This window comes from Marmota flaviventris, chromosome 5, assembly GCF_047511675.1.
Source record: "Marmota flaviventris isolate mMarFla1 chromosome 5, mMarFla1.hap1, whole genome shotgun sequence".
NCBI classification, from domain to species: Eukaryota; Metazoa; Chordata; class Mammalia; order Rodentia; family Sciuridae; genus Marmota; species Marmota flaviventris.
Genome location: NC_092502.1, coordinates 163,869,358 through 163,891,230, shown reverse-complemented (window position 1 = coordinate 163,891,230; position 21,873 = coordinate 163,869,358). Strand labels below are relative to the sequence as shown.

General features: G+C 63.8%; 1 protein-coding gene across 2 annotated transcripts in view; it reads right to left on the bottom strand.

Annotated features, from left to right (window-relative positions):
• Window positions 1-3,280: 3,280 nt before the first annotated feature.
• Slc12a7 (solute carrier family 12 member 7) overlaps window positions 3,281-21,873 on the bottom strand; it is a 45,646-nt gene continuing 27,053 nt past the window's right edge. The window contains exons 11-25 of one of the 2 annotated variants that reach the window (XM_027943877.2): window positions 21,278-21,335; window positions 20,550-20,724; window positions 19,657-19,775; window positions 19,180-19,278; window positions 18,757-18,876; window positions 18,103-18,207; window positions 16,235-16,403; window positions 13,088-13,283; window positions 12,562-12,731; window positions 11,728-11,859; window positions 9,860-9,967; window positions 8,939-9,117; window positions 8,383-8,397; window positions 5,756-5,889; window positions 3,281-4,688 (exon numbers count right to left, since the gene is read on the bottom strand). In XM_027943877.2, the coding sequence (XP_027799678.2) occupies window positions 4,597-4,688; window positions 5,756-5,889; window positions 8,383-8,397; window positions 8,939-9,117; window positions 9,860-9,967; window positions 11,728-11,859; window positions 12,562-12,731; window positions 13,088-13,283; window positions 16,235-16,403; window positions 18,103-18,207; window positions 18,757-18,876; window positions 19,180-19,278; window positions 19,657-19,775; window positions 20,550-20,724; window positions 21,278-21,335 (1,871 nt within the window). In that variant the 3' untranslated portion in view covers window positions 3,281-4,596. The remainder of the gene's footprint in view (window positions 4,689-5,755; window positions 5,890-8,382; window positions 8,398-8,938; window positions 9,118-9,859; window positions 9,968-11,727; window positions 11,860-12,561; window positions 12,732-13,087; window positions 13,284-16,234; window positions 16,404-18,102; window positions 18,208-18,756; window positions 18,877-19,179; window positions 19,279-19,656; window positions 19,776-20,549; window positions 20,725-21,277; window positions 21,336-21,873) is intronic. The other variant, XM_027943878.2, reaches the window with a different exon arrangement.

The window sequence follows — 21,873 nt, the reverse complement described above, 5'->3', positions numbered from 1 at the left end:
AGCACCTCCTCCTCCTCCACCACCACCTCCTCCACTACCACCTCCTCCACTACCACCTCCACCACCTCCTCCTCCTCCCATCCTAGCACCCGCCCCGACCATGCAGGCACCTCCTCCTCCACCACCACCACCTCCTCCTCCTCCACCACCACTACTTTACAACCTCCTCCACTACCACCTCCAGCACCTCCTCCTCCTCCACCTCCTCCACCACCTCCTCCTCCACCACCTCCTCCATTACCTCCTCCTCCACCTCCTCCTCCTCCCATCCTAGCACCCGCCCCGACCATGCAGGCACCTCCTCCTCCACCACCACCACGTCCTCCACCTCCACTACCACCTCCTCCTCCACCTCCTCCATCACCTCCTCCTCCACCTCCTCCATCACCTCCTCCTCCTCCTCCTCCATCACCTCCTCCTCCTCCTCCTCCTCCCGTCCTAGCACCCGCCTCGCCCACCCCAGGCACCTCCTCCTCTACCACCTCCTCCTCCTCCCGTCCTAGCACCCACCCCAGCACCTCCTCCTCCACCACCACCACGTCCTCCACCACCACCACCTCCTTCTCCACCACCACCTTTACCACCACTTTCACCACCACCACCTCCATCACCACCTCCTCCACCACCTCCTCCTTCTCCACCACCACCTTCACCACCACCACCTCCATCACCACCTCCTCCACTACCTCCTCCTCCACCACCACCACCACCTCTTCTTCCACCACTATCTCCACCACCTCCTCCATAATCACCACCTCCTCTTCCTGTCCTAGCGCCTACCCTGCCCACCCTGGGCACCACCACCACCACCTCCTCCTCCACCACCTCTTCTACCACCACCTCCTCCTCCTCCCGTCCTAGTGCCAGCCCTGCCTACCCCAGGCACCACCACCACCACCACCTCCTCTACCACCACCTCCTCACCTTCTCCAACCACCTCCACCACCACCTCTTCCACTACCTCCTCCTCCAACACCTCTACCACCTTCTTTTCCACCACCTCCTCCTCCACCACCACCTCCTTCTCCATCTCTTTCTCCTCTTCCATCTCCACCTCCTTCTCCTCTTCCACCTCCACTACCACCATCTCTTCCACCACCACCACCTCCATCACCTTCACCACCTTCACCACTTCCACCACCTTCACCATCTCCACCACCTCCTCCTCCACCACCTCCACCACCTCCTCCTTTTGCCATCTTAGCACCCACCCTGGGCACTACCTCCTCCACCACCACCAGCACCTCCGCCACCACCTCTTCCTCCACCACCACCAAAACCTCCTTCACCACCACCTCCACCATCACCAACTCCTCCACCACCACTACCTCCTCCTCCACCACCTCCACCACCTCCTTCTCCTCCCTTCCTAGCGCCTGCCCTCACCCACTCTGGGCACCACCACCACCACCACCTCCTCCTCCCCCCATTCTAGTGCCTGCCCCATCCACACTGGGTGGCACCACCAGCCCGAGCATCCACCACCACCACCTTCTCCTCCAGTCCTAGGGCCCGCCCTGTCCCCTATCCACCCTGGTCCTGTGGATGCAGCTCAAGTGCCCTGTGTGAAGTCCGGTGCAGAGCCTGGTGTCCTGACCCTGCACTGGTTCCAGAGGTCAGGTGGGCACAGCCAGGGTAACACCAGGACAGACATAGGCAGGCAGGGCTCTGCTCAGTTTCCCATGGATGCAGGTGGTCGGATGCCACTGTGGTTCCTGCGATGAGCAGTTGTCTGTGATCATGAAAACTGCACAGAAAATGCACTTCACTTGCTGCTGTTCATGCATCCAAAGCGGGCCCAGGGCACAAGGGGTCTGCTGCGTGGCTCTCAGCACACCCTCCGGCAGGGTGTCACCTCTGAGTTAGGCTGTCCTTGTGCAAGCAGGTGGAGGGAGATGAAGCCCCTTGGAACATGTGTTCTCTATGAAGTCAGGCGCAGGGCCTTCCTGAGCACACCAAGTGTCCTCCCCAGACACAAGTCATGGGGAGAGGGGCGGCTGCCGGCTTCAGCAAGAAGTGCCAGTGCTGGGGCCGGAGAAGAGGTGGTGGCAAAGTGCTCTGTGACAGCGCAGCACGTGGGTCCCCAGCGTCTGGGTGGGCACCAGCAGAGAGGTGCAGGGTCAGGAGGTGAGTCTCACACTTGTCTCGCCCAACCAAGCGTCTTCCCCGGGTGAGCAGGTGTAGGACGGCAGCTTGGCCTGCAGAGGCCGTGAGATCCCTCCCGCAGCCTGAGTCTGCCGGGATTATGGGCTTTCTCTCCTTGGGTTGCTTTTGAGGATAAAGCCAATCGGTGGCCTGCTGGTCTGTGAGAATTTCTTCCAGGTGTAAGAAAATCACGCGTTTTGTGATGCCTCATGCTACCGCATACCAAAAGTTTTCCAGAGAGCTGCAGTCAGCGCACCTATTCCAAGTGGCCCCGGGCGCAGCCCACAGGGCGTGGGCTGTGTGGACAGTATGTCTGCCTGGGTTTATGCAGTGGAGAGGGAACTTGCAAGACACACAGGAGTGCACATCACATCACTGCGTAGGCTTTCCCACCACACTGCTCTGAGACAGGACACGGGGAACACTGGGCCCCGTGTTCAGGTGCATAGACCTTGGCTGGCGTAGGAAGCTGGGCTTCCAGCCAGCAGGGCCTGTTGCAGGGGCCCACATCCTCCTCGGATGTTGTGGTTTTAAGAAACCCCTTGAGACTTTTGGGGCTGGGGTTCCTCCCGTGAGCCAAGCCATGGGCACCCACCTCTCCTGGCACTTTGTGTGGGGAACCCCACGCTGAGGTGGGTCACACCCCGAGGTTCCTTGCTAAGGCCGCCTTCCCAGGACATGCCGCCTTTTCACAGCTGAACAGGTCCACCACACAGACTCGGCTGTGGACAGTGCTTCTGTGGAGTCCAGACTGACGTCCCCTCTCAGGTGTGTCCCCAGGAGGGCAGCTGTGGCCCATAGGGTGACTTGACAGTGTCACCACGGTGACCTCCAGAAAGCCCATGCCAGGGTCCCCATTCCTCTGCACCCAACACCTTGCCAGATGCCCACCTGCTGCAGCGAGCAGCACTCTGGTCAGGCCTTCCCTGGTGCAGACTGTGGGTTGAGCCACGGGCTCCTGGTGCTGCTGCCCAGCAGCTGGGCCCTGGCCTGCCTCCTCCTGGCCAGGCAGGCCAGGACCCAAGCCCGGGGCTGAGCTGGTGGACCCGTCCTGCGACAGCCCCTCCGAGAGGAGGGAGGGTGAGCCCATTCCTCCCGCTGCTGGACTCTGCTCAATGAGAAATTCTCCCAAACCTCAGGTTTCATAGGACTTTATTCTACAAACAGAATCAGACAAAGACAAGGAATCTATAAAAGGAAACCATGAAGTCGATTTTGGATGGCTGCAGTGACAAGGCAGGTTCACAAAGGAAAAGCCGGCCGGGGCGGAGCTGCAGCCCAGGTCCCCTGGCCCTTCCTGGGACGAGGCAGGGGCCTTCCACACGGCTCTGCTCTGGCGGCCCTCGGCGGGCAGGCCCACTGCCTGTGTGGGACATGAGCCGAACAGTGGTCACTGGCGAGCTGACCCTCCCTGTGCCCTACAGTGCCTCTGCCCTGACCTGGACTCTGTGGACGGGCTTATTCGCTAGGGAGCCCTGGAAGCCAGAGACAGCCCAGGGCCTGAGTGTGGGACCTCTGAGGAAGCAAGCTCTGTGGACAGTGGGGTCGCCCCCAAAAGGCCCCAGGGTGTTTAAATAAATAAATAACCCACGCAGCGGGCAGCGAGGCCAGCAAGGCCAAGTGAGCCCACAGCCTGCCCACACAGCTGACCTAGAACCGGAAAGCTCCAAGGTAAAGTGTGAACCAGCAGCAGGTGGTGAGGGTGCCCAGCTGTTGCTGCCTCACCGCACGGGGCCCACGCCCAGCAGGGGGCTCGTCCAGCTGAGGCTGCCTTCTCCTTCACAGGGCAAGGGGTGGGACGGCACTCCACTCTGCACGTGGGCCATGTGCAGAGTTCCCGGCTCTTAGGTCCCGCACACCCCCACTCAGGGCAGCAGGCCCCCGCCGCCCAGGCGCACACTGGCAGGGCCCTGTGGGTGCTTACGAAGAGCAGCTGGGACCCCCACATAGCCGCAGCTCGGCAGGGGAGCCCCGGAGGGACCAGCTGGCACTCACACCCCACCGGGACGCAGGCTCTGTTCAGCACCCTGCCCAGTGTGCACTGGCCCAGCTGTTCATGGGAGACTGGGAGGCACGGAGCCCCACGGCCACACTGACATTCTGCCCTTGGCCCAGGGGACAAGCATGCTTTGCCATAAGTGTTCTGTGTGGGGTGTCAATGACATGTGAAGTCACAGTCTGGCTGAGGCTGGGCAGTGGACACTGGTCAACCCCAGGTTGCTGGGTACATGGAGCTCTGCCCTGGACGGATGCAGGGGGCTCTCCAGTCACTCGCGGCCCCTCTCAGTACTTCCTAGAATGTCTTCTGTGTGGAGGGAGCCCAGGTGGTGGCTCTAGAAACTTCTGTAGGAAGCCAGGTGCAGCAGGTCAGGTGGCCTGAGTGACATCTGTCAGTCTGAGTTGGGCTGGCACCGTCCTCACCCCATCTGGCATGCCCACCGTCATCAGGCCTTAGGAGTAGATGGTGATGACCTCCCGGCCACCGCCCCTGACCAGAAGCACCCTGTTCAGCCCCTCGGTCAAGACCTCAAGAAACTCCATGTCTGGGTGCAGAGTTAAGGCCAGGCAGGTCTCCCTGGGCCACGTGCAGGGGAGACCCTCTATTACAACGCACAGTACACCTGGGAAGGGGCCAAGACCAGCCAAAGAAGACCCTGTTCTGGGGGGCGGGATGGGGGACCCCAGGGAGTGGGGAGGACATGGAGGGGCTGCTGGTCAGGAAAGAGAAGGAAGTGGCTGCCAACCCCGCAAACCTCAAAGCAAACCTCAGCCAGGTGACCGGATCAGAGCCAGCACCTAGAACCCAGGGTCTGTCTCTGACCCAGAAGCCCAGGAGATGCCCACCCCACACAGCCTGGGCACAGGGCTGGCTGCAGTCTCGAGGGAGGAGTCCAGCAGGACCCCAGGCATCAGGCGTGCATTACCAACAGCCGAACCACTGAGCTATGGTCAGCGGACATGAGCTTCCAGCCCAGGGAGCTGGGCTCTCACTGCCTGCCCTCCTGAGCAGGAGCAAGCTGAAGCTCAGGATGGCCCGGGGTACAGCAGGCAGGATGCCCTACCTGGGCAGGTGAGGGCTGCCCCCCACCCCCACCGGGCTGGGTGCTCAGGCTTGGCTTCTGTCCTGTTCTCGCCCTCACTCCATCGTGGGCCAGCCACAGAAAGCACCATATGGACTCGCTACTGTCCAGGCCCAGTGTCCACACCACCTCCTGTAGCCTAGCACTGACCCCCAGTGTAAGCCAAGAGCACCTCATGGGGCAGCACTGCCCTGGCCCCCACTGGCTCAGCCGCAGCGTCCTCTCTCCAAACCCTGGAGGGACCCACCCCACCTACCCACGCCTACTCTCAGGTCTATGCCAACCACAGGGGCCAGCCCACTCCCCTTCTGTCCCAGGCTTCCCCCAGCTCCAGGGGCAGTGCAGGGTACGTGCAGGGGGACCATGTGGTCTGGCCTGGTGACCCCAGGTGGGCCCCTGCCTACTTGCCTTGGGGGCCTCTGTTTGGACAAGAGGCAGCACAAAGCCCAGCCACAGCCCCTAACTCAGAAACCACTGGACAGCCCCCACGGTGCCCACGTCCCTGCAGGCAACATCACAGGAAAGGATACAGTTCTCATCCCCCTGCCGGTTTTTTGGGGGCCCCGGCATGTTCAGCAGGACCAGCTGGGCGTCCTGGGACTTGTTGAGGACGACCCCATTGAGCTTCACGGCCGTGTGCATCCTCCTGACGTTGGACTGGTCCCTGCGGGAGGGGCGGCAGCAGTGGGCAGGAGGCTTCAGCCTGGCTGACCCACCCCTGGCTCCTGGTGCTAGGCAGGGCCGGGCCAGGAGGATTGTGGCCCAAGGGGTCCCGGGGGGCAGGCCCCTAGGAGAAGCGCTTGGTGGCAGGCAGGGCGGCTCTGGAGCAGCAGGAAGCACCTGCCGGCATTCTAGACTGAGCGCCACTACCACCAGGCCTCTAGTCTACGCGGCGGCTGGTGACTACAGAAGCACAGGACATCCACAAAGCAGAGCTTGCAGGAGGAAGCAGGTGCGAGGGAGCGGCTGTCCTACAGGCTTGGGAATGGGCCACAGGCCTGCGCCTCTCGGGGCTCTGACACGACCCTGCTCACACCCCTGGCTGAGCGGGTCCAAACGGAGCAGAGGCTCTGGTTCCGGGCAGGGCCAGTGCTCAGGAGGGAAGCGCCCACAGTGCCCCAGCTGACAAGCAGCCACTGCAGGGCAGCTACTCGTAGGCCCCTGCCATGTGGACGGGCTCAGCAGAGAACCTGCAGCCACACCTAGGCCCCTCCGCCCCGGCCTCAGCCCCTGGGCCATGCTGCACCTTGGCGGATGGTGGACAGGGCTTCCGGCCTTGGCGGTGCAGGCCTGGGTCTGCCCGCAGTGCATTCCCACCGAGTGCTGGTGCTGCGTTCCTCAGCGTCCCTGGTGGCCAGGCCCAGGGGTGACCACGTAACTCTGGGGCACTGTAGACTGGCACAGGCCCACGTAGGCACCCAGAGAACACAGGCCTCACGTCTTTGTTTGCCCACCCTCAACCAGGAGGCCACAGTCCCTTCTCTAGGTAGCCTGGGTCAGCTAGCTGCAGAACTGGCACTCCCAGAAGCCACGTGGAGAAGCCCTTCCACAGAGGACTCCCGCCGCGGTGTTTGTGTCTGGGCTAGAAGACCCAGCCGACGTGCTGACCCTGTCATGGGGTGGGACCTGTGCAGGCCTCCGCTAGTCTGCCCACCCGGTGTCCTCCACAGCCTTGTGCAGAGGTCACTTGTGCCCCAGACCTAGACAGCCAGGCAGAGGCCACCAGGAGGTCAGGGAAAGGCCCCGTGATGTCCTGTGCTAGCACCCTCTGATCAGCTCGACCAGATACAAGCCTCAAGCCAAATGCATCTGCTTACACCCGCCACCCACCTGGAGGAAAGAAAGCAGCGGGCCCCTCCCCCTGGAACCCGGCCCGGTCACAGCCGGTCTCCCCATGGCACCCTGGGGGCAGTCACTGTGTGGGCAGGGGGACTCCAGAAGGGCAGGGCGTGCGTCACAGGACTTCCTCAGCCTCAGAGGCCAGGCTGGGTCCCCAGGAGGTGGCCTGTGGAAGTCAGAGGACAGGAGAGGCCTCTGCTCCCAGTGACTGCAGACCCCCAACAGGACATCTGCACCTGGTGGCCCTCCAGACCGTATCTCCGGCTGGGAGCCACAGGGGCAGGACAGGGAGGCCAGGGGCAGAGGAGATGAGGCCAGGTCCACGCCAGCAGGCACACGTATGCACACTCGCGTACACCAGCACGCTCTTACACCAGCACGACACAGATGTGTGCACATGGGTACACACGAGCGTGCACACAAAGTGTGCTCCAGAGATGCAGTGAGACGTCAGTACACCTCACATCTAGACTGACCCAAAGGGGGGCCTGACCTTGACTTTCCAGAGCATCCTCACCCTTTCCACAGAGGCAAGCCCAAGACTGGAAGGAGTCTCGTGTGTGCATGTGTGTGCTGGCACGTGTGTGTGTGCAGGTGCACACACGCATGCACCCAGGTGTGTGCACGTGGGCACAAGGAGGGCCGGGGTCAAACGTGTTCCGGCACCTACTGTTTCTCATTGAGCCATCTGAGGCACCTTCAGGTTCACAGACAGCAGAACCCGGGGCTCCCCACACATCTGCTGGCCTCACTCCCAGTGGCCCCACCTCCCGGCCTCTCCAGTCGCATGGCTGAGGTGCCCTCTCCAGTGCCCAGCTTTGACACTGCCCTGGGCACCACCTGCCTTAAATCCAACAGCCTAGGAGGTCACTGTAGAGGGGATGAGGACCGGCAGACGGGTGGAGGGACAGAGCCGCAGCCCCAGCAGGTCCTGCCAGGATGGCCCCCCTGGGACTGGCAGCCTGGACCCCAGCTATGGGCTCACCCCTCAGACCCCTGGCGCTCCTGGTGCTCCTCACAAGCCTGACCACAGCGGGACTCAACCCACACCCCCTCCCTGGAGATGAAGGGGGACGCTCCTGAGGGTGGTCTGGCTGGGGTGTGGGTAGGGTCACTCGCTGTGGCAAGCACACGCCCACCCTGTGCTCCCTCAGGACCAGCCTCGGCTGCCACAGGGATCACTCAGGGAATGACGTTCAGCAGGCCCAGGGCCATTCTAAGGAGTGGGCTACACAGGACACACAGGGGCCGAGCACAGACATGCAAGCAACTGGACCGAGGTGGCCCACGTAAAGCGGCGGCAAAGCCGTGAACTTACAGGTTTCCCCATTCTCTAGAGGAAGAAAAACACGGAGAGCACGTTACTCCACGGAACCCCTGCTGGCCACGCCCAGGCTGCACCCCCAGTCAGCAGAAGTTGTCCTGGGCCCCTCTGAGGCCCCCCACGGGGTATGTAAAACCCCTCTGCCCTCCTTGAGAACCCGGGCCCCGAGGGTCAGCTCCACCACTGTAGGCTCAGCCGGCCATGGCTGGACACGGGACCAAGCCACATCTGCACCCCCGGGTCCCACTGCAGCCCTAAGGGCCTCGGCCGGGCCCAGGGCTCTTGGCACAGCGCGGGGAGAGGTGGCCCAGAGGCCTGCTGGGGCTCTCAGCTGGTGGAAAGTCGGGCACAAGTGAGGTGCTGCAGCCGTGTGCGGCCTTCACCAGAGCAGGGCAGCCCCAGGGCTGAGACCTGCCTCACCGCCCAACCCACCGGTGCTGAAAGGCAGCAAGAGGAGTCTCTGTGGACCTGCGGGCCCTGGGGGGGCAGGCGGGGTGCGCGGGGCAGGGGCTGCAGGGCCTGGCTCTGCCCAAGGCCTCACGACACTCACGGCTTCAGGCTGAAGAGGTCTTTGAACCCAGGGGTGCTGGCCTCCTTGCTCCTGTGCTTCTCCGCAATCAGCTTCTCCTTCGTCCAGGTCATCTGCACCTTGTCGGGCACCGACAGGGCCTGGGGCCTGGTGGCCGCCGCGGCATGGGACGCAGTGTTCCTGTCGTGGATCAGCTGGGCCTGGAGGACGTGCAGGGGTCAGCACAGCCAGAGGCTCACCAGAGCTACCCAGTGGACAGCAGCTGATGAGCCAGGCTGGCCATGGAAAAGGACTTCAGAGCAGTGGCCCGGAACCCCCGGTCACCCCAGCCCTGGGATAGCAGTCCCCCGGCTCTCAGCGCTGCTCACTCCTCCCGTCTCTGAACACCCCCCCCCGGCCTTGCCTCCCTGTCCTGGCCCCCAAAACCACATGGAGCTGTGGCCAACCACAGAGGGCCAGCCAGGTGCTGGGGCAGGGCCGTCGCGTGACCGGTGACCGCAGGGAGCTGACGCTGACCCCACAGAGCATCACCCCCTCTTACCAAACCTGTGATGCAGGGCTAGGGTGTGAGGCCTGGCAGGTGTGTCCGCAGAGCCCAGGGAGGAGACTGCCTCTCAGGCAGAAGTCAGCTGCCGGCCATTCCGAGTGTGGAGTGGCCAGGAGATGCCAATGCGCAGGTCACACCACCCTGAGGGCCCCGGAGGCCACAGCAGCCCTCACCAACACCCAAGCCCCAGGCTGTGTGCCACACGCACGGTCATCCATGCAGCCCGGGCCACGTGTGGCTCACCTGCCCAGCACTCCTGCCAGACTCCACGGGCTTCTGGGGGGGCAGGTGGCACCTCCCTGACCACTGCCCTCACCCCCACAGACGCCTTCCTGGGTGCATTCCTGGACGCAAGCCCACGCGTTCTGGGAGCGTCTGGCTCAGGCCCCACACACCTCTCTCTCCCGCTCGTTCTTGGACAGCTGCATCTGCTTCAGCATCTGGGACCTCTGCTCCATCACCAAGGTCTTCTCATAGGTGAACGCAGAGATGTCGTTCTCAACCTAGAGATGCACAGCACACAGGTGAGCAGAGCGCCCCAACAGCAGGCGCACGGGGTCCCTGACGCTCTGCGGCCTGAGCTGGGGAGCAGCTGAGCCGGAGCCCTGCAGGGCCCCTGGGGACCTCAGCTGGGCCCCAAGCAGCTTGGGTAGTGTGTGGACCTGAGTGTCAGGTGTGATCGGCAGTCACAGCAGGCAGGCTCTGCTGCCCTGGGCCCCTCCTGGGCCCTCTGCCATCAACATGTGGACAGCAAGAGAGCCTACCTCTACACCCTGACCCAGCACCCAGGGCACAAGGTCCTGGACAGGTCATCCAGCTGGTACCTCGGGGCTCACCAGCAACTCGTGCTGCTTTCTATGACACGCAAGCTCACACCACAAGACCCACAGGGGACGGCACTTAGTGCCACTGCCCAGGGACCCTAGGTTCTGCTCCATGTCCAGAGCAGCCCTGCCCACTGCGCTCACTCTAAACTGCCCATCATCCTGAACCATGGCCATCAAAGGGCCCCATTCCATCAGCTGATGATGTCATCTTGGGCCACTGGTGGGACACAGGACAGTGGCCCTCTGTGGCACTCTGAGGCAGCCAGCATTGCAGGCTGAGGGATGGGTGGTCACGCCCACAGATGCTGCAGGGTCAGGGGATGTGGCTGGCTCTGCCTGCCTCCCTGCCCAGCCCCTGTGGTCCTGAGGCCTCATCTCCTCCCAAGCAGCTCTTGTGACATGTGTGCCACTGTTCAGAGCAGCTGGACCCCGAGGGCAAGCCCATAGCAAGGGCTGCATGAGCTAAGGCCATCATGCAGGCGGCTAGCTCCCAGCAGCTGGATCTTGTCCTGACGCAGATGTGCAGTGCTGGACAGTGAGCCCCGTCGCGAGAACAGGAAGGGGCACTCAACCTGCTCCCGGCCTCAGAAGCTCCTTCAGAGCAGGAGGAGAACCACCAGGGACAACACTGCCCCATGGAGACCGAGAGAAAAACACCAAGGGTCATCATTGATGCCCGAGGAGATGCTGACCTCACTAGAGATCAGAGGTGCAAATCCAGACAAGATGCTGGAGGCTGTTGGCCAGCACTGGACCTCCGTACCCCCAGCAGGGGCCTGCCCACATCACTACAGCGGGAGCAGAGCCCCTCGGGGGCAGTTCCATGTGGTCCTGCCCAGCAGCTCTACTCCAGACTGGACTGCAGACTCGCCCGAGCTGGGCAGGCCCCATGCTCACTGGGCGTCACCCACGATCAACAACCGGGAATCGTTGGTATGAACTGCAAAACCGCTACCCCACCCCCCCCAAGGGCAACCAGAGGCTCTGGGGGTCAGGAGCCTCACTGCAGGCCACAGCAGCGCAGGGCACCTAGGGTCCAGGGGCCGTGGCTGGGACAGATGCTCCCATTGCCCAGGCCGCCTCCACACCTCGCTCTCTGGAGGTGCCTGGGACTCAGTAGACACTGTCCACCAAATGACCCATTTGTCCTACACCTTGCCCCAGGCTGACCTCACTGACTGATGACCTGTGTAGACAGAGATGGCTGGTTATTTCCAGTTGTGGGACCGTGAGGCCATCTCCCACCGGTGGCCACACCCAAGGCCTAAGCAGGCTGGAGGCCAGGGGCAGGGAGCACCACGGGTTGCCTGGTGAGGAGGCGTACCTAGGCCGCAGACATCAGCCAGAGGCACTGGGGACATTGCACTGTCCCTGCGAGCCCAGCTCTGCAAGCCACACCCAGCCCCACGGCGCCTCAGGCCGGCAGCCACACACACCATCTCCACCACCTCCACCTCGGCGCTGATCCTCAGGTGGTACAGGAACACCTGCAGGTCCTTCTTCATCTGGATGCTGTTGTCGTCCACCTGGGCCACTGTGAAGATGCGCATCCGGCACTTCCGCCACACCTGGGGACGCAGCAGGGGTCCCTAGACCTGGGCAAGCCCTGCCTGCCCCAGCTGCCACGTGCATGGGGAGCCTGGCAGGCATGGCCAACCCCATGCTCCCTGGGTACAGCCCACCTTGAACAGGCACAGCTGCCCCCCACACCTTGGACTAGGCCCACCTGTGTGGGCACGCCCATCCCCCACGATGTCCACCTGTTTGTTATGCCCCCCACCTCGTGCTGGCGCAGCAGGAAGGGCAGCAGCATGAGCGTGCCCCCCACCCCGCCACCGGGCATTGCCCACCTCGTGCTGGCGCAGCAGGAAGGGCAGCAGCATGAGCGTGCCCCCCACCCCGCCACCGGGCATTGCCCACCTCGTGCTGGCGCAGCAGGAAGGGCAGCAGCATGAGCGTGCCCCCCACCCCGCCACCGGGCATTGCCCACCTCGTGCTGGCGCAGCAGGAAGGGCAGCAGCATGAGCGTGCCCCCCACCCCGCCACCGGGCATTGCCCACCTCGTGCTGGCGCAGCAGGAAGGGCAGCAGCATGAGCGTGCCCCCCACCCCGCCACCGGGCATTGCCCACCTCGTGCTGGCGCAGCAGGAAGGGCAGCAGCATGAGCGTGCCCCCCACCCCGCCACCGGGCATTGCCCACCTCGTGCTGGCGCAGCAGGAAGGGCAGCAGCATGAGCGTGCCCCCCACCCCGCCACCGGGCATTGCCCACCTTGTGCTGGCGCAGCAGGAAGGGCAGCAGCATGAGCATGCCCCCGTCATGCACTATCCACCACACGTCGATGCTCCCCTCGCTGAAGCGTTCCTGGTTTTGCGGGAACAAGTCGATGTTCTTGGCTACCAGCAAGGCCTGCTGGGCCGCTGTGGTGTCGCGGACAGTGTCTGTGGAGAGAAGTGGCGGCAGCGGGTCACTGAGGGCGGGCTGACCCACGACGGCATGGAGGCAGGGTCTCCATGAATCCCCCGCCCAGGGCAGGCATTGAAGGGCCCTCACATCACCAGGTCCTCCTGGCCCAGATGCAGACACTATGTGTCAGAGGCTGGGGACCCCCAACTTGGGGACAGGGCTCCAGGGAAGGGAGAGCCTCAAGACTGCCCAGTGGCCATTTACTTGTCTGGTGACAGTGTGGCTCAGGCCTTCCATGGCCCCAAGGAACACGCTCGGGCCTGGAGACTGAGACCCGAGTGGGCAGGGACCACACCCAGCAGGGCTGGGGGGTGCTGGCTGCCACACCCACCGACAAAGTTCTTCCAGGAGAAAGGGTTGTCCTCCTGCTTCCAGGACCCGGGCCAGGCCATGAGCACCGTGTTGTGCTTCATGCCCCCCAGGCCGGCCGACTGGATCAGGTGCGACGTGCCGTCCCGCAGGTTGGAGGACACCACCAGCTGGCAGAAGCCCTTGGTCTTCTCCAGGCCCATCAGGAACCGGATGTTCTGCAGGAGACGGAAGGGATGCCTAAGGGCGGCCAGACCAGCATGCACCAGGGGCCCCCACGGGACCCTGGCCTGCAGCCATCAGCTGTGCATGCACAGTGAGGAAGACGGGCACAGCAAGCAGGTGTGCACAACACCACCAGGCACAGGTGCCGAGGAGGGTCACCTGCCCCCGGCGGTTCTTCAGAGCTGTGTCGCGCCACATCACCATCAGGGGATCTGGGCCACGGGCCACATGCCCAGCACACAGACACTACCTGAGTGGGTCAGTAGGACCTAATGACTTCTGCAGAAGAATGCGTGGGGGTCCAAGAACAAGAAGCTGGACAATACCACTTTGCTGTCTTTCTGCCAGGGCTGTGTCTGCCCAGCAGCGACCCCCAGCAGCCAGATGTCAAGGGGAGGCTGGACACGCACGATTCATGATATGTACCCCTAAGCCGTGGCTCCTGCCCTAGCCGCTGGACTCCTGGGACCCATGGGGCTGGGCTCTGGCGGGCTGGCTCCAAACTCGTGCTCCTGGTTCCCCCAACCTTGCCCTGTGAACAGTAGTGCCTGCCACGGGGACCCGCTGTCCACATTTCCAGCACAGAGACCCTCCGAGCCGCAGGATACCACCCAGGGGGTGCAGAGGCAGGACTGGATGGGATTGCGGCTGAGCTGACGCAGCAGCAGTTGGACCTTTTGGTGACGTCTCAATGTCATGAACATTTTGCACACATGAGATGTGAACTTGGGGGGTCATGAAGTGGACTGTAGAGGGTTAAATGGTGGCCCCAAAAGAGATGGCTATGTCCCAACCCCAGAACCTGAAGATGTGACCTTATTTGGAAGGTGTCCTTGCAAATGTGGCTGGAACTCTCATGGTGAGAATGCTGATCACCTGCCTGGACCCGAATCCAGCAGCAAGTGTCCGTGTAGGAGTCAGCAGAGACTGGACGCAGAGAAGGGCTGGCAGCAGGGAAAGACGGAGGCCAGACTGGAGGGACCAGCCTGGAGCCAGACACGGCAGGAAGCAGTCTCAGGACGCAGCCTGGCCACCCTGCACCTCAGACACTGTCTGCAGACCCTCGACAAGCTACTGCAGGCCACGTGAGGCTCACGTGGGGGCCACGGCCACCTCTCTGCCTCCTCTGTGCGGTTCCAGCTGCCACCTGCACCAGCCCTGCAGTGACATTACTGGGCTTCTCAGCTCACTGGGGGCACCCCAGCCACGTACCCAGCAAAACCCTCCTTCTCCCTCCCGCCACCTCCAGGCCTCTGTCACACACCGACCCCCCAGGGCAGGGCAGAGATGTGGGGACCACAGACATGCTCCCCCTTAGAATTAGCTCAAGTCAAAAACTGCCCAACACGCTGCCAAGGGGAGCCGGCCGCGGGCAGCCTGGGGTCTTGAGGGATGGAGCAGGACGCCACCACAGCCGTGTCTCAGCCAGGAGGCCACTGGAGGGCATCGGTGCCCCTGCCGCAGGCTCTGGACAGGTGTCCGCAGACGGGGTTCTGGGCTAGGTGAGCAGCGGGACCATACCACGCCCTCTCCTCGTGCCAGCAGGGCAGGGAAGAGGACTTTGGCTCCAGGGTTCTAACGAGTCACACGGAATAGAAGCTTTTGTGACTTAAAGACTTTCTGAAATTGTTCTCGATTTTATGCCACTAACTTAAAGTCTGATGAGAGCACACAGCTCCTAGGGAAAGCATGTCAGCCCCTGACGCTGGCCTGGGCACAGATGGGCCCTGGACGGCTGCTTCCTGCCTCTGCTGATCAATAAGGAAGCCGGCTCTCAGGGCCACAGGCCTGGGCCTCCACTTGAACCAAGCACATCCCCCGCTGAGGCCCTTTAAACACCTGAGCTGCCCAGGACCAGGTGTGGCGCAGGGGCAGACGCTGGCATGAGGCCCTGGGCTCCGGCCCCAACACCCCAGAAGAAAGGCCATGGTCAGGTATGGGCCCAGGCCGTTCCTATAACAGGGACAACTGTTGGACCAGATGCAGGGAGCCACCAGGCTAAGCCACCAGAGGAGCCCCCTGGGACCCGACAGGAGCCGGTCAAGCTCTGGGACAACAGCCCTGGGTTAACTCTGGGTTCACAGCAAGGGCAGCCGGGGGCCAGACCCCCAGAGTGCCATGAGCTGAGAGCCACTGGCCTCTCCTGCCTCCCCAAAGGCTCTGAGCCTTGGAGCCAACCCTCTTCCCGGTCTCCCCCCCACAGGCCACCAACCTGGGCTGAACCGAGTGCTAGGCTGAGCACGTGGACAGCAGAGGGCACCCTGCAGGACATGCCAGCAAGATCAGGCACTCCCGGCCCCAGGGAAAAGGTGGACACACCTACTGCCCAGAGGGAACAGCGGAAGGCCTGAGCTGGTCTGGCACCAGGGCTCCACAAGCAGACCCAGTTCCAAATGCAACACGTCACAGGGAGGGGCCAGCAGGTGACAGGACCCGGGCTGCAGAGGCAGCCGAGGCAGGTGGCCCCCATGCCTTGAGGTTTGTGGCTCCCCCAACACACAGGTGCAAAGGTAGGAAATGAAGAACCGTCGTGGGAACCCAGGTGTCACAGAGCCACCAGACCAGGGCCAGAAGGAGTCAGCACAGCACTGAGCCCGGGAGGCGCGGGTCCCACACCCCACCGTTCACGGAGCTGGATGGGCAGAATCGGGCAGCGGAGGCCCTCGCTCGGTCAAGCTGGTGGTCAAACCCTGGAGGAAGGCTGGGCTGTGGCGAGGGGCTCCAGGTGCAGAGGTCAAGGCTGGGCAGCCCCTCAGGGGCTCTGCGCTGCATAGGACTGGGTCCCTCCGGTTCTCACGCCTGCCCCTCAGACCTGCAACCTGCCCTTGTGACGCGAATGGCCCCGCGGCACACAGGACTGTTTCCCCGTGGAGGCGGAGGCACACTGGTGGCCCTCCGTGTGCCACACCCCGTCCTCTGCGCACACAGCCACCTGCCCACGCACCTCCTCAGCCTGCTGGGCCTCCAGGTGCTGGTCCAGGTAAGTGCCCTCCAGCACTGAGCCCACGATGGTGAGGCCCTTGCCGGCCTTCAGCTGTGAGGCGAAGGACAGCAGGCGGGGGTGCTTCACACAGCGCTGAGCATCCAGGTTCAACATCACCAACACCTGGGGCCTGAGGGGACAGCAGTGACCACGGCAACATGTAGCTGGACCCAGCCATCAACGGGAAGGGCAGGGGGCGGGAAGGGCAGGCTGTGTCTGAGGTGCCTGGAGCATGAGGCAGGGCCTCCACTACTGGCCACGCAGGCCAGAGCCTGCAGGGCAGGTGACAGCCCCTGGAGGTGAGGTGGTCCACAGGGTGAGCTCAGAGCCAGCCGCCACACCCAGAGCAGGGACCAGCAAGGACACTCTGCCCTTCTCCAGCAACTCTGCAGGGGGCCGGTGGGGGGGTGGGGGGGTGGGGGGGTACAGGGGACCCACCCTCGTGACCCAGCCTCTGTGGTGGCCCCAACAAGACCCCGCCCAAGGGCTATGGGCAGAAGCTTTAGGTCAACAGCTTCCAAGTGAGGGTGGCCTTCTTCCTCTCTACCCCCCAACACGCTCCTCTCTGTCTCCTTTCCTCTCTGCCCTCCCTCCTCTCTGCCCCCCCACTCCTCTGCCCTCCCTCCTCTCTGCCCTCCCTCCTCTCTGCCCCCCTCCTCTCTGTCTCCTTTCCTCTCTGCCCTCCCTCCTCTCTGCCCTCCTCCTCTCTGCCCTCCCTCCTCTCTGCCCTCCCTCCTCTCTGGCCCCTCCGTCCTCTCTGCCCCCCCACTCCTCTGCCCTCCCTCCTCTCTGCCCTCCCTCCTCTCTGCCCTCCCTCCTCTCTGCCCCCCTCCTCTCTGCCCTCCCTCCTCTGCCCTCCCTCCTCTGCCCTCCCTCCTCTCTGCCCTCCCTCCTCTCTGGCCCCTCCGTCCTCTCTGCCCCCCCACTCCTCTGCCCTCCCTCCTCTCTGCCCTCCCTCCTCTCCTCTGCCCCCCCACTCCTCTGCCCCCCCTCCTCTCTGCCCCCCGACTCCTCTGCCCCCCGACTCCTCTGCCCTCCCTCCTCTCTGCCCCCCGACTCCTCTGCCCTCCCTCCTCTCTGCCCCCCCACTCCTCTGTCCCCCCTCCTCTCTGCCCTCCCTCCTCTGCCCTCCCTCCTCTGCCCTCCCTCCTCTCTGCCCCCCCACTCCTCTGCCCTCCCTCCTCTCTGCCCCCCGACTCCTCTGCCCTCCCTCCTCTCTGCCCCCCACTCCTCTGCCCTCCCTCCTCTCTGCCCTCCCTCCTCTGCCCTCCCTCCTCTCTGCCCTCCCTCCTCTGCCCTCCCTCCTCTCTGCCCCCCGACTCCTCTGCCCTCCCTCCTCTCTGCCCCCTCCTCTCTGCCCTCCCTCTTCTCTGCCCCCCTCCTCTCTGCCCCCCCACTCCTCTGCCCTCCCTCTTCTCTGCCCCCCCACTCCTCTGCCCTCCCTCCTCTCTGCCCTCCCTCCTCTCTGCCCCCCCTCCTCTCTGCCCTCCCTCCTCTCTGCCCTCCCTCTTCTCTGCCCCCCCTCCTCTCTGCCCCCTCGCCTCTCTTCCCTCCGTCCTCTCTGCCCTCCCTCCTCTCTGCCCCCCCTCCTCTCTGCCCTCCCTCCTCTCTGCCCTCCCTCCTCTCTGCCCCCCGACTCCTCTGCCCTCCCTCCTCTCTGCCCTCCCTCCTCTCTGCCCTCCCTCCTCTCTGGCCCCTCCGTCCTCTCTGTCCCCCCACTCCTCTGCCCTCCCTCCTCTCTGCCCTCCCTCCTCTCTAACCCTGCTCCTCTCTGTCCCTGTTCCTTTCTGTCCCCACTCCTCTCTGCCCCAGGGCTGTGGCCCACTCACCTCCAGTTCTTGGTGTGGGGTGGCCCGTGCTCCAGGCGCAGTAGGGCGTAGCGGGCAGCGTTCAGAGACAGGCCCCTGATGCCGTCTCCCCACTCCTTCTCAGCCCTGTGGGCAGAGCGGGTGCTGGGCCCAGCAGTGCCTCTGGCAGGGCACCCGTGGGGTCTCTGCGACCCTAGTTAACAGATAGGGACATGGGGACCCTGGGGGAACAGGGAGGTGGAAGCAGCAGGGACCAGCCCCTGAGTGGGACTGACCCACAGTGCCATCAGGGACAGAGGGCAGTTCAAGTGATGGAAATGGTGCTCTGAAGAGCAGACAGTGACCTTGGGCACAGCTGCCCAGGGACCCCAGCCCCTGTCCAGCTGCCAGGAAAGAAAGGGAGGGCAACTCTGCCCTGGCACCCACCTCCATCAGGGCCAGGTGGGCCATCCAACAGGCTGGGTCTCCTGGGAAAGCCCAGAGGGCCAGGAGCCGGGATACAGAAGGGGCCGGACCTGACCACAACAGGTCAGAGTTCAAGAGGAAGAAGGCCACCACGTGGGCCACGGTGGCTACCTCACTTTCTCAAGCAGCCCACGCTGTGCCAGGCTGGTTTCGGGACTTTGGTCAGGGAAGCCACAGAGGCAGGTCACGGCTGTGCGGGGCGCCACTCACCCGCGGTACTCGATGTACTTGTAGATGCAGCCGGCGATGAGCATGGCGAAGAGGGCATAGTACCAGGAGCAGATGAACATCAGGGCCAGGCACAGGCTCATGCCGAGGAAGGACAGCGTCCTGGGGGGCACACAGCTCAGGTGCCGCTGCCCAGCTCCTGGTCCAGCACCCGTGCGGCTGCCCACAGAGACTGCCCTTCCCTTCATGACCCTTCCTACGTGCTGGGAAAACATGCTGGCCACCTGCCTGTCGGGCCCTCCCAGTCCAGGCTGACCACAGGTGGGCCCAAGAGGCCCACATGTGTCCTGGGGTGGACAAAGAGCATGGAGGCAGACAGGCCACAGGCTCTGGGCTTTGCAGGCTGATTCTACAGGGCAACAGGGGCTCCGGCCCAGGCCACCGCCAGCCTTGAGGTATCCTTACCAGTGGTAGAACTTGAAGCGTGGACGCCAGTTGGGCGTTCGCAGCAGGGTCTGCACGGCGCAGGCCAGGTTCACAAACATGTAGCACATAAGGAAGAACCTGCAGCAGGTGGGCAGCACAAGGGGCCACTGACCCCTCAGCCAACGGTGGCCCCAACCGGCTGCCCTGTCCACACTCTGCTCACTACTGCACTCCTTGGGGTCCCCTGTCCACACCATGGTCCCCCCACCATGGGAGTCTCACTGCATCCTCAAGTCCAGCTCCAGTAGCTGACCGGCCTCGTGGACACATCCCGCCCTGCCACCGACAGCCACGTGTTGCACAGCCCTGGTGTCCACCACAGCAGCCTTCAGTCAGCCACGCAGCCTTGGTTGACCAGACAGCTCGGCACCCACGTGACCCTGTGGCCTGCTGCCCTGCTGTCTCCTGCACCTTCCCGAATGCATGGTAGCCCTGTGCCCTCACGGGGCCACTCACATAGACAGGATGGGGGCCACACTGTCCAGGGAGGCAATGAGGATGCCCATTTCACAGATGAGGGTTGTGAGCAGCAGGGCCCAGGTGGGCTCCCCGTTGGCCTTCCCATGTCCGAACACCTGCGGGGAGGAGGCACGTGGGCTGGGGGCAGGAAGGGTCTCCCTCGGGTGAGCCACCCAGCGCCCGCCAGCAGGGGCCGCCAAAGACGGAAGACCAGAAGCCCAACCTCCACAACCCATCACCAGGACAGAAGTCCCAACAAGGAGAGGCCCTGATAGCCAGCCCATGACACCTCGAGCTCAGACGTCAGCCTCCATAGCTCAGAGAAAATAATCTTTTCTCCTGTGTGTGCACACGTGCGCTGGGGCCCGGGGACCACTAAGGATGGACCCAGGTCCCACTCATGCTGGATAAGCACTACCGCTGACTGTCCCCCTGACCTTTTATTTTGAGGTCTAACGGCGGGTGTGGTGCAGTCCAGTGGCCCAGTCACTCATCTGCATGCCACCAACTTCCTATGCTCTGCAGGAGGTCCCCAGACACCCAGGCCCTGGCTGACGTGCAGTGGGACAGCAGGGAGCGTCCCCCTCAGGCGAGGAGGACCAACATGGGCCTCACGGCTGCTCGCAGAATAAATCTCAGAGGCATCTGCAGGCCTAGAGGGCAGGGGCTGCTCTGCCCACCACACCACGCACTTAGCCCAGCATCCAGAGGGATAGTGACCACTAGTTGGGGTGGAACACGTGTCTACTCTCTTTACCCTAAGGGTTAGGGTTGGGGTTAGGGAGCAGACCCTCGGGGACCCTCACACACAGGACCCTGACCTTCCCAGGGCTCCTTCCCTCAGCAAGACACCTGATGTCCACCTACCACAGCCTGGGCCAAGGGCTCACCTGCAGGAAGGGGACGATGCCATCACGGGCGATAGCCTGCAGCAGACGGGGCGCCCCCGTCAGGCTCTGCAGGCCAGCACCACAGGTGGAGAAGAAGGAGCCGATGACAATGACCCAGGGGGACGGCCAGGCCAGCATGCCGATGACCAGGTTCCCTTGCAGGGCTTCCCCAAACCTGTGAGCAAGCAGGGTGGGCAGCTGGTACAGCTTCCAAAGGACGAATCAGAGACCCTGACCCCAAGTGAGTGGGACCTGGTGGAAGGGCAGGGGGGCTCCTCAGGGGAAAAGCCAGGCCCAAGACCCCTCCAGACCAGAGACCCCACCAGGACCCTGAGGGGTTCTGGTGTCGAGGGCACCGCTCGCTGCCGGGCCACGCCTCACGGGCCGGGCAGCACCAGCCTCCTGTCGGCAACCCAGCAAGGCCCCGAGGCCTCCACTTACTGCTCCCCACCCAGCAGGCGCACCTCACCGTCCTGGACCTGTGCCCCCACGCCCCAGCCCGCCAGGCACCGTGGCTGCACCCCGTGGCTCCCCAGGCTCTGGGCCCAAGCTGGGGCCTTGTTAGCGCCTCGGTCAGGCCGAGGGTGCCCAACCCCAGCACAAGGGCTCTCAGCTCAGACGCGGAGCTGAGACGCTCTAGGAAGGTTGATTTTAAAGCTGAAGCTGCCCTCAGGAAAGAGGGTGCTGACCACACACGCCTGCCCAAGCCTCCGTGGAAACCAACGCACTTATCTCGCAAGACCACGCCTTCAATGCAGGCCCCAAAAAGCACTATGCAGGAGAGATCTGCAGCCAGGTCAAGGTCGGTCAGTCCAGAGTGACAGCACAGCAGGCCGCGGGGGAGGGTGGCCCACTGGCCAGCAGGGCCCACCCCAGGCTCCAAGTGGGCCTCCTGGGCCAGCGTTCCCAGAGTCCCATCCCCACACCCTGACCCGCTGCTGTGCCCAGACCGCATGTCTTCAGTCCTCCCCTCTCTCCATCTCTGTCTGGGGCTCCAGGGGTCAGGGTGCACTTGGCCTGCAGTGTGTGCTCTGGGGAACAGCAGGAGACCTGGCAGGAGGTGGACCTCGGCTCGAACGAAGACGCCTGGAGTCCTAGCCCACCCGGTCGGTGTGCACACCAGTCACCATCAGCTGTGGCCACACACGTTCCGTCAGACATGACAGTGTGGGTTGCCAAGCCAAAGGTCAACATTGTGGCACATGGCCACCCTGAGGGAATCCAGCTGTCACGCTTGGTTGGGCGCATCGCACCACAGCACCCACAGCACCAGGGAGGGCAGAGGCACGGCCAGGACCCACCAGACCTGGAAAGCCCCCCCAGG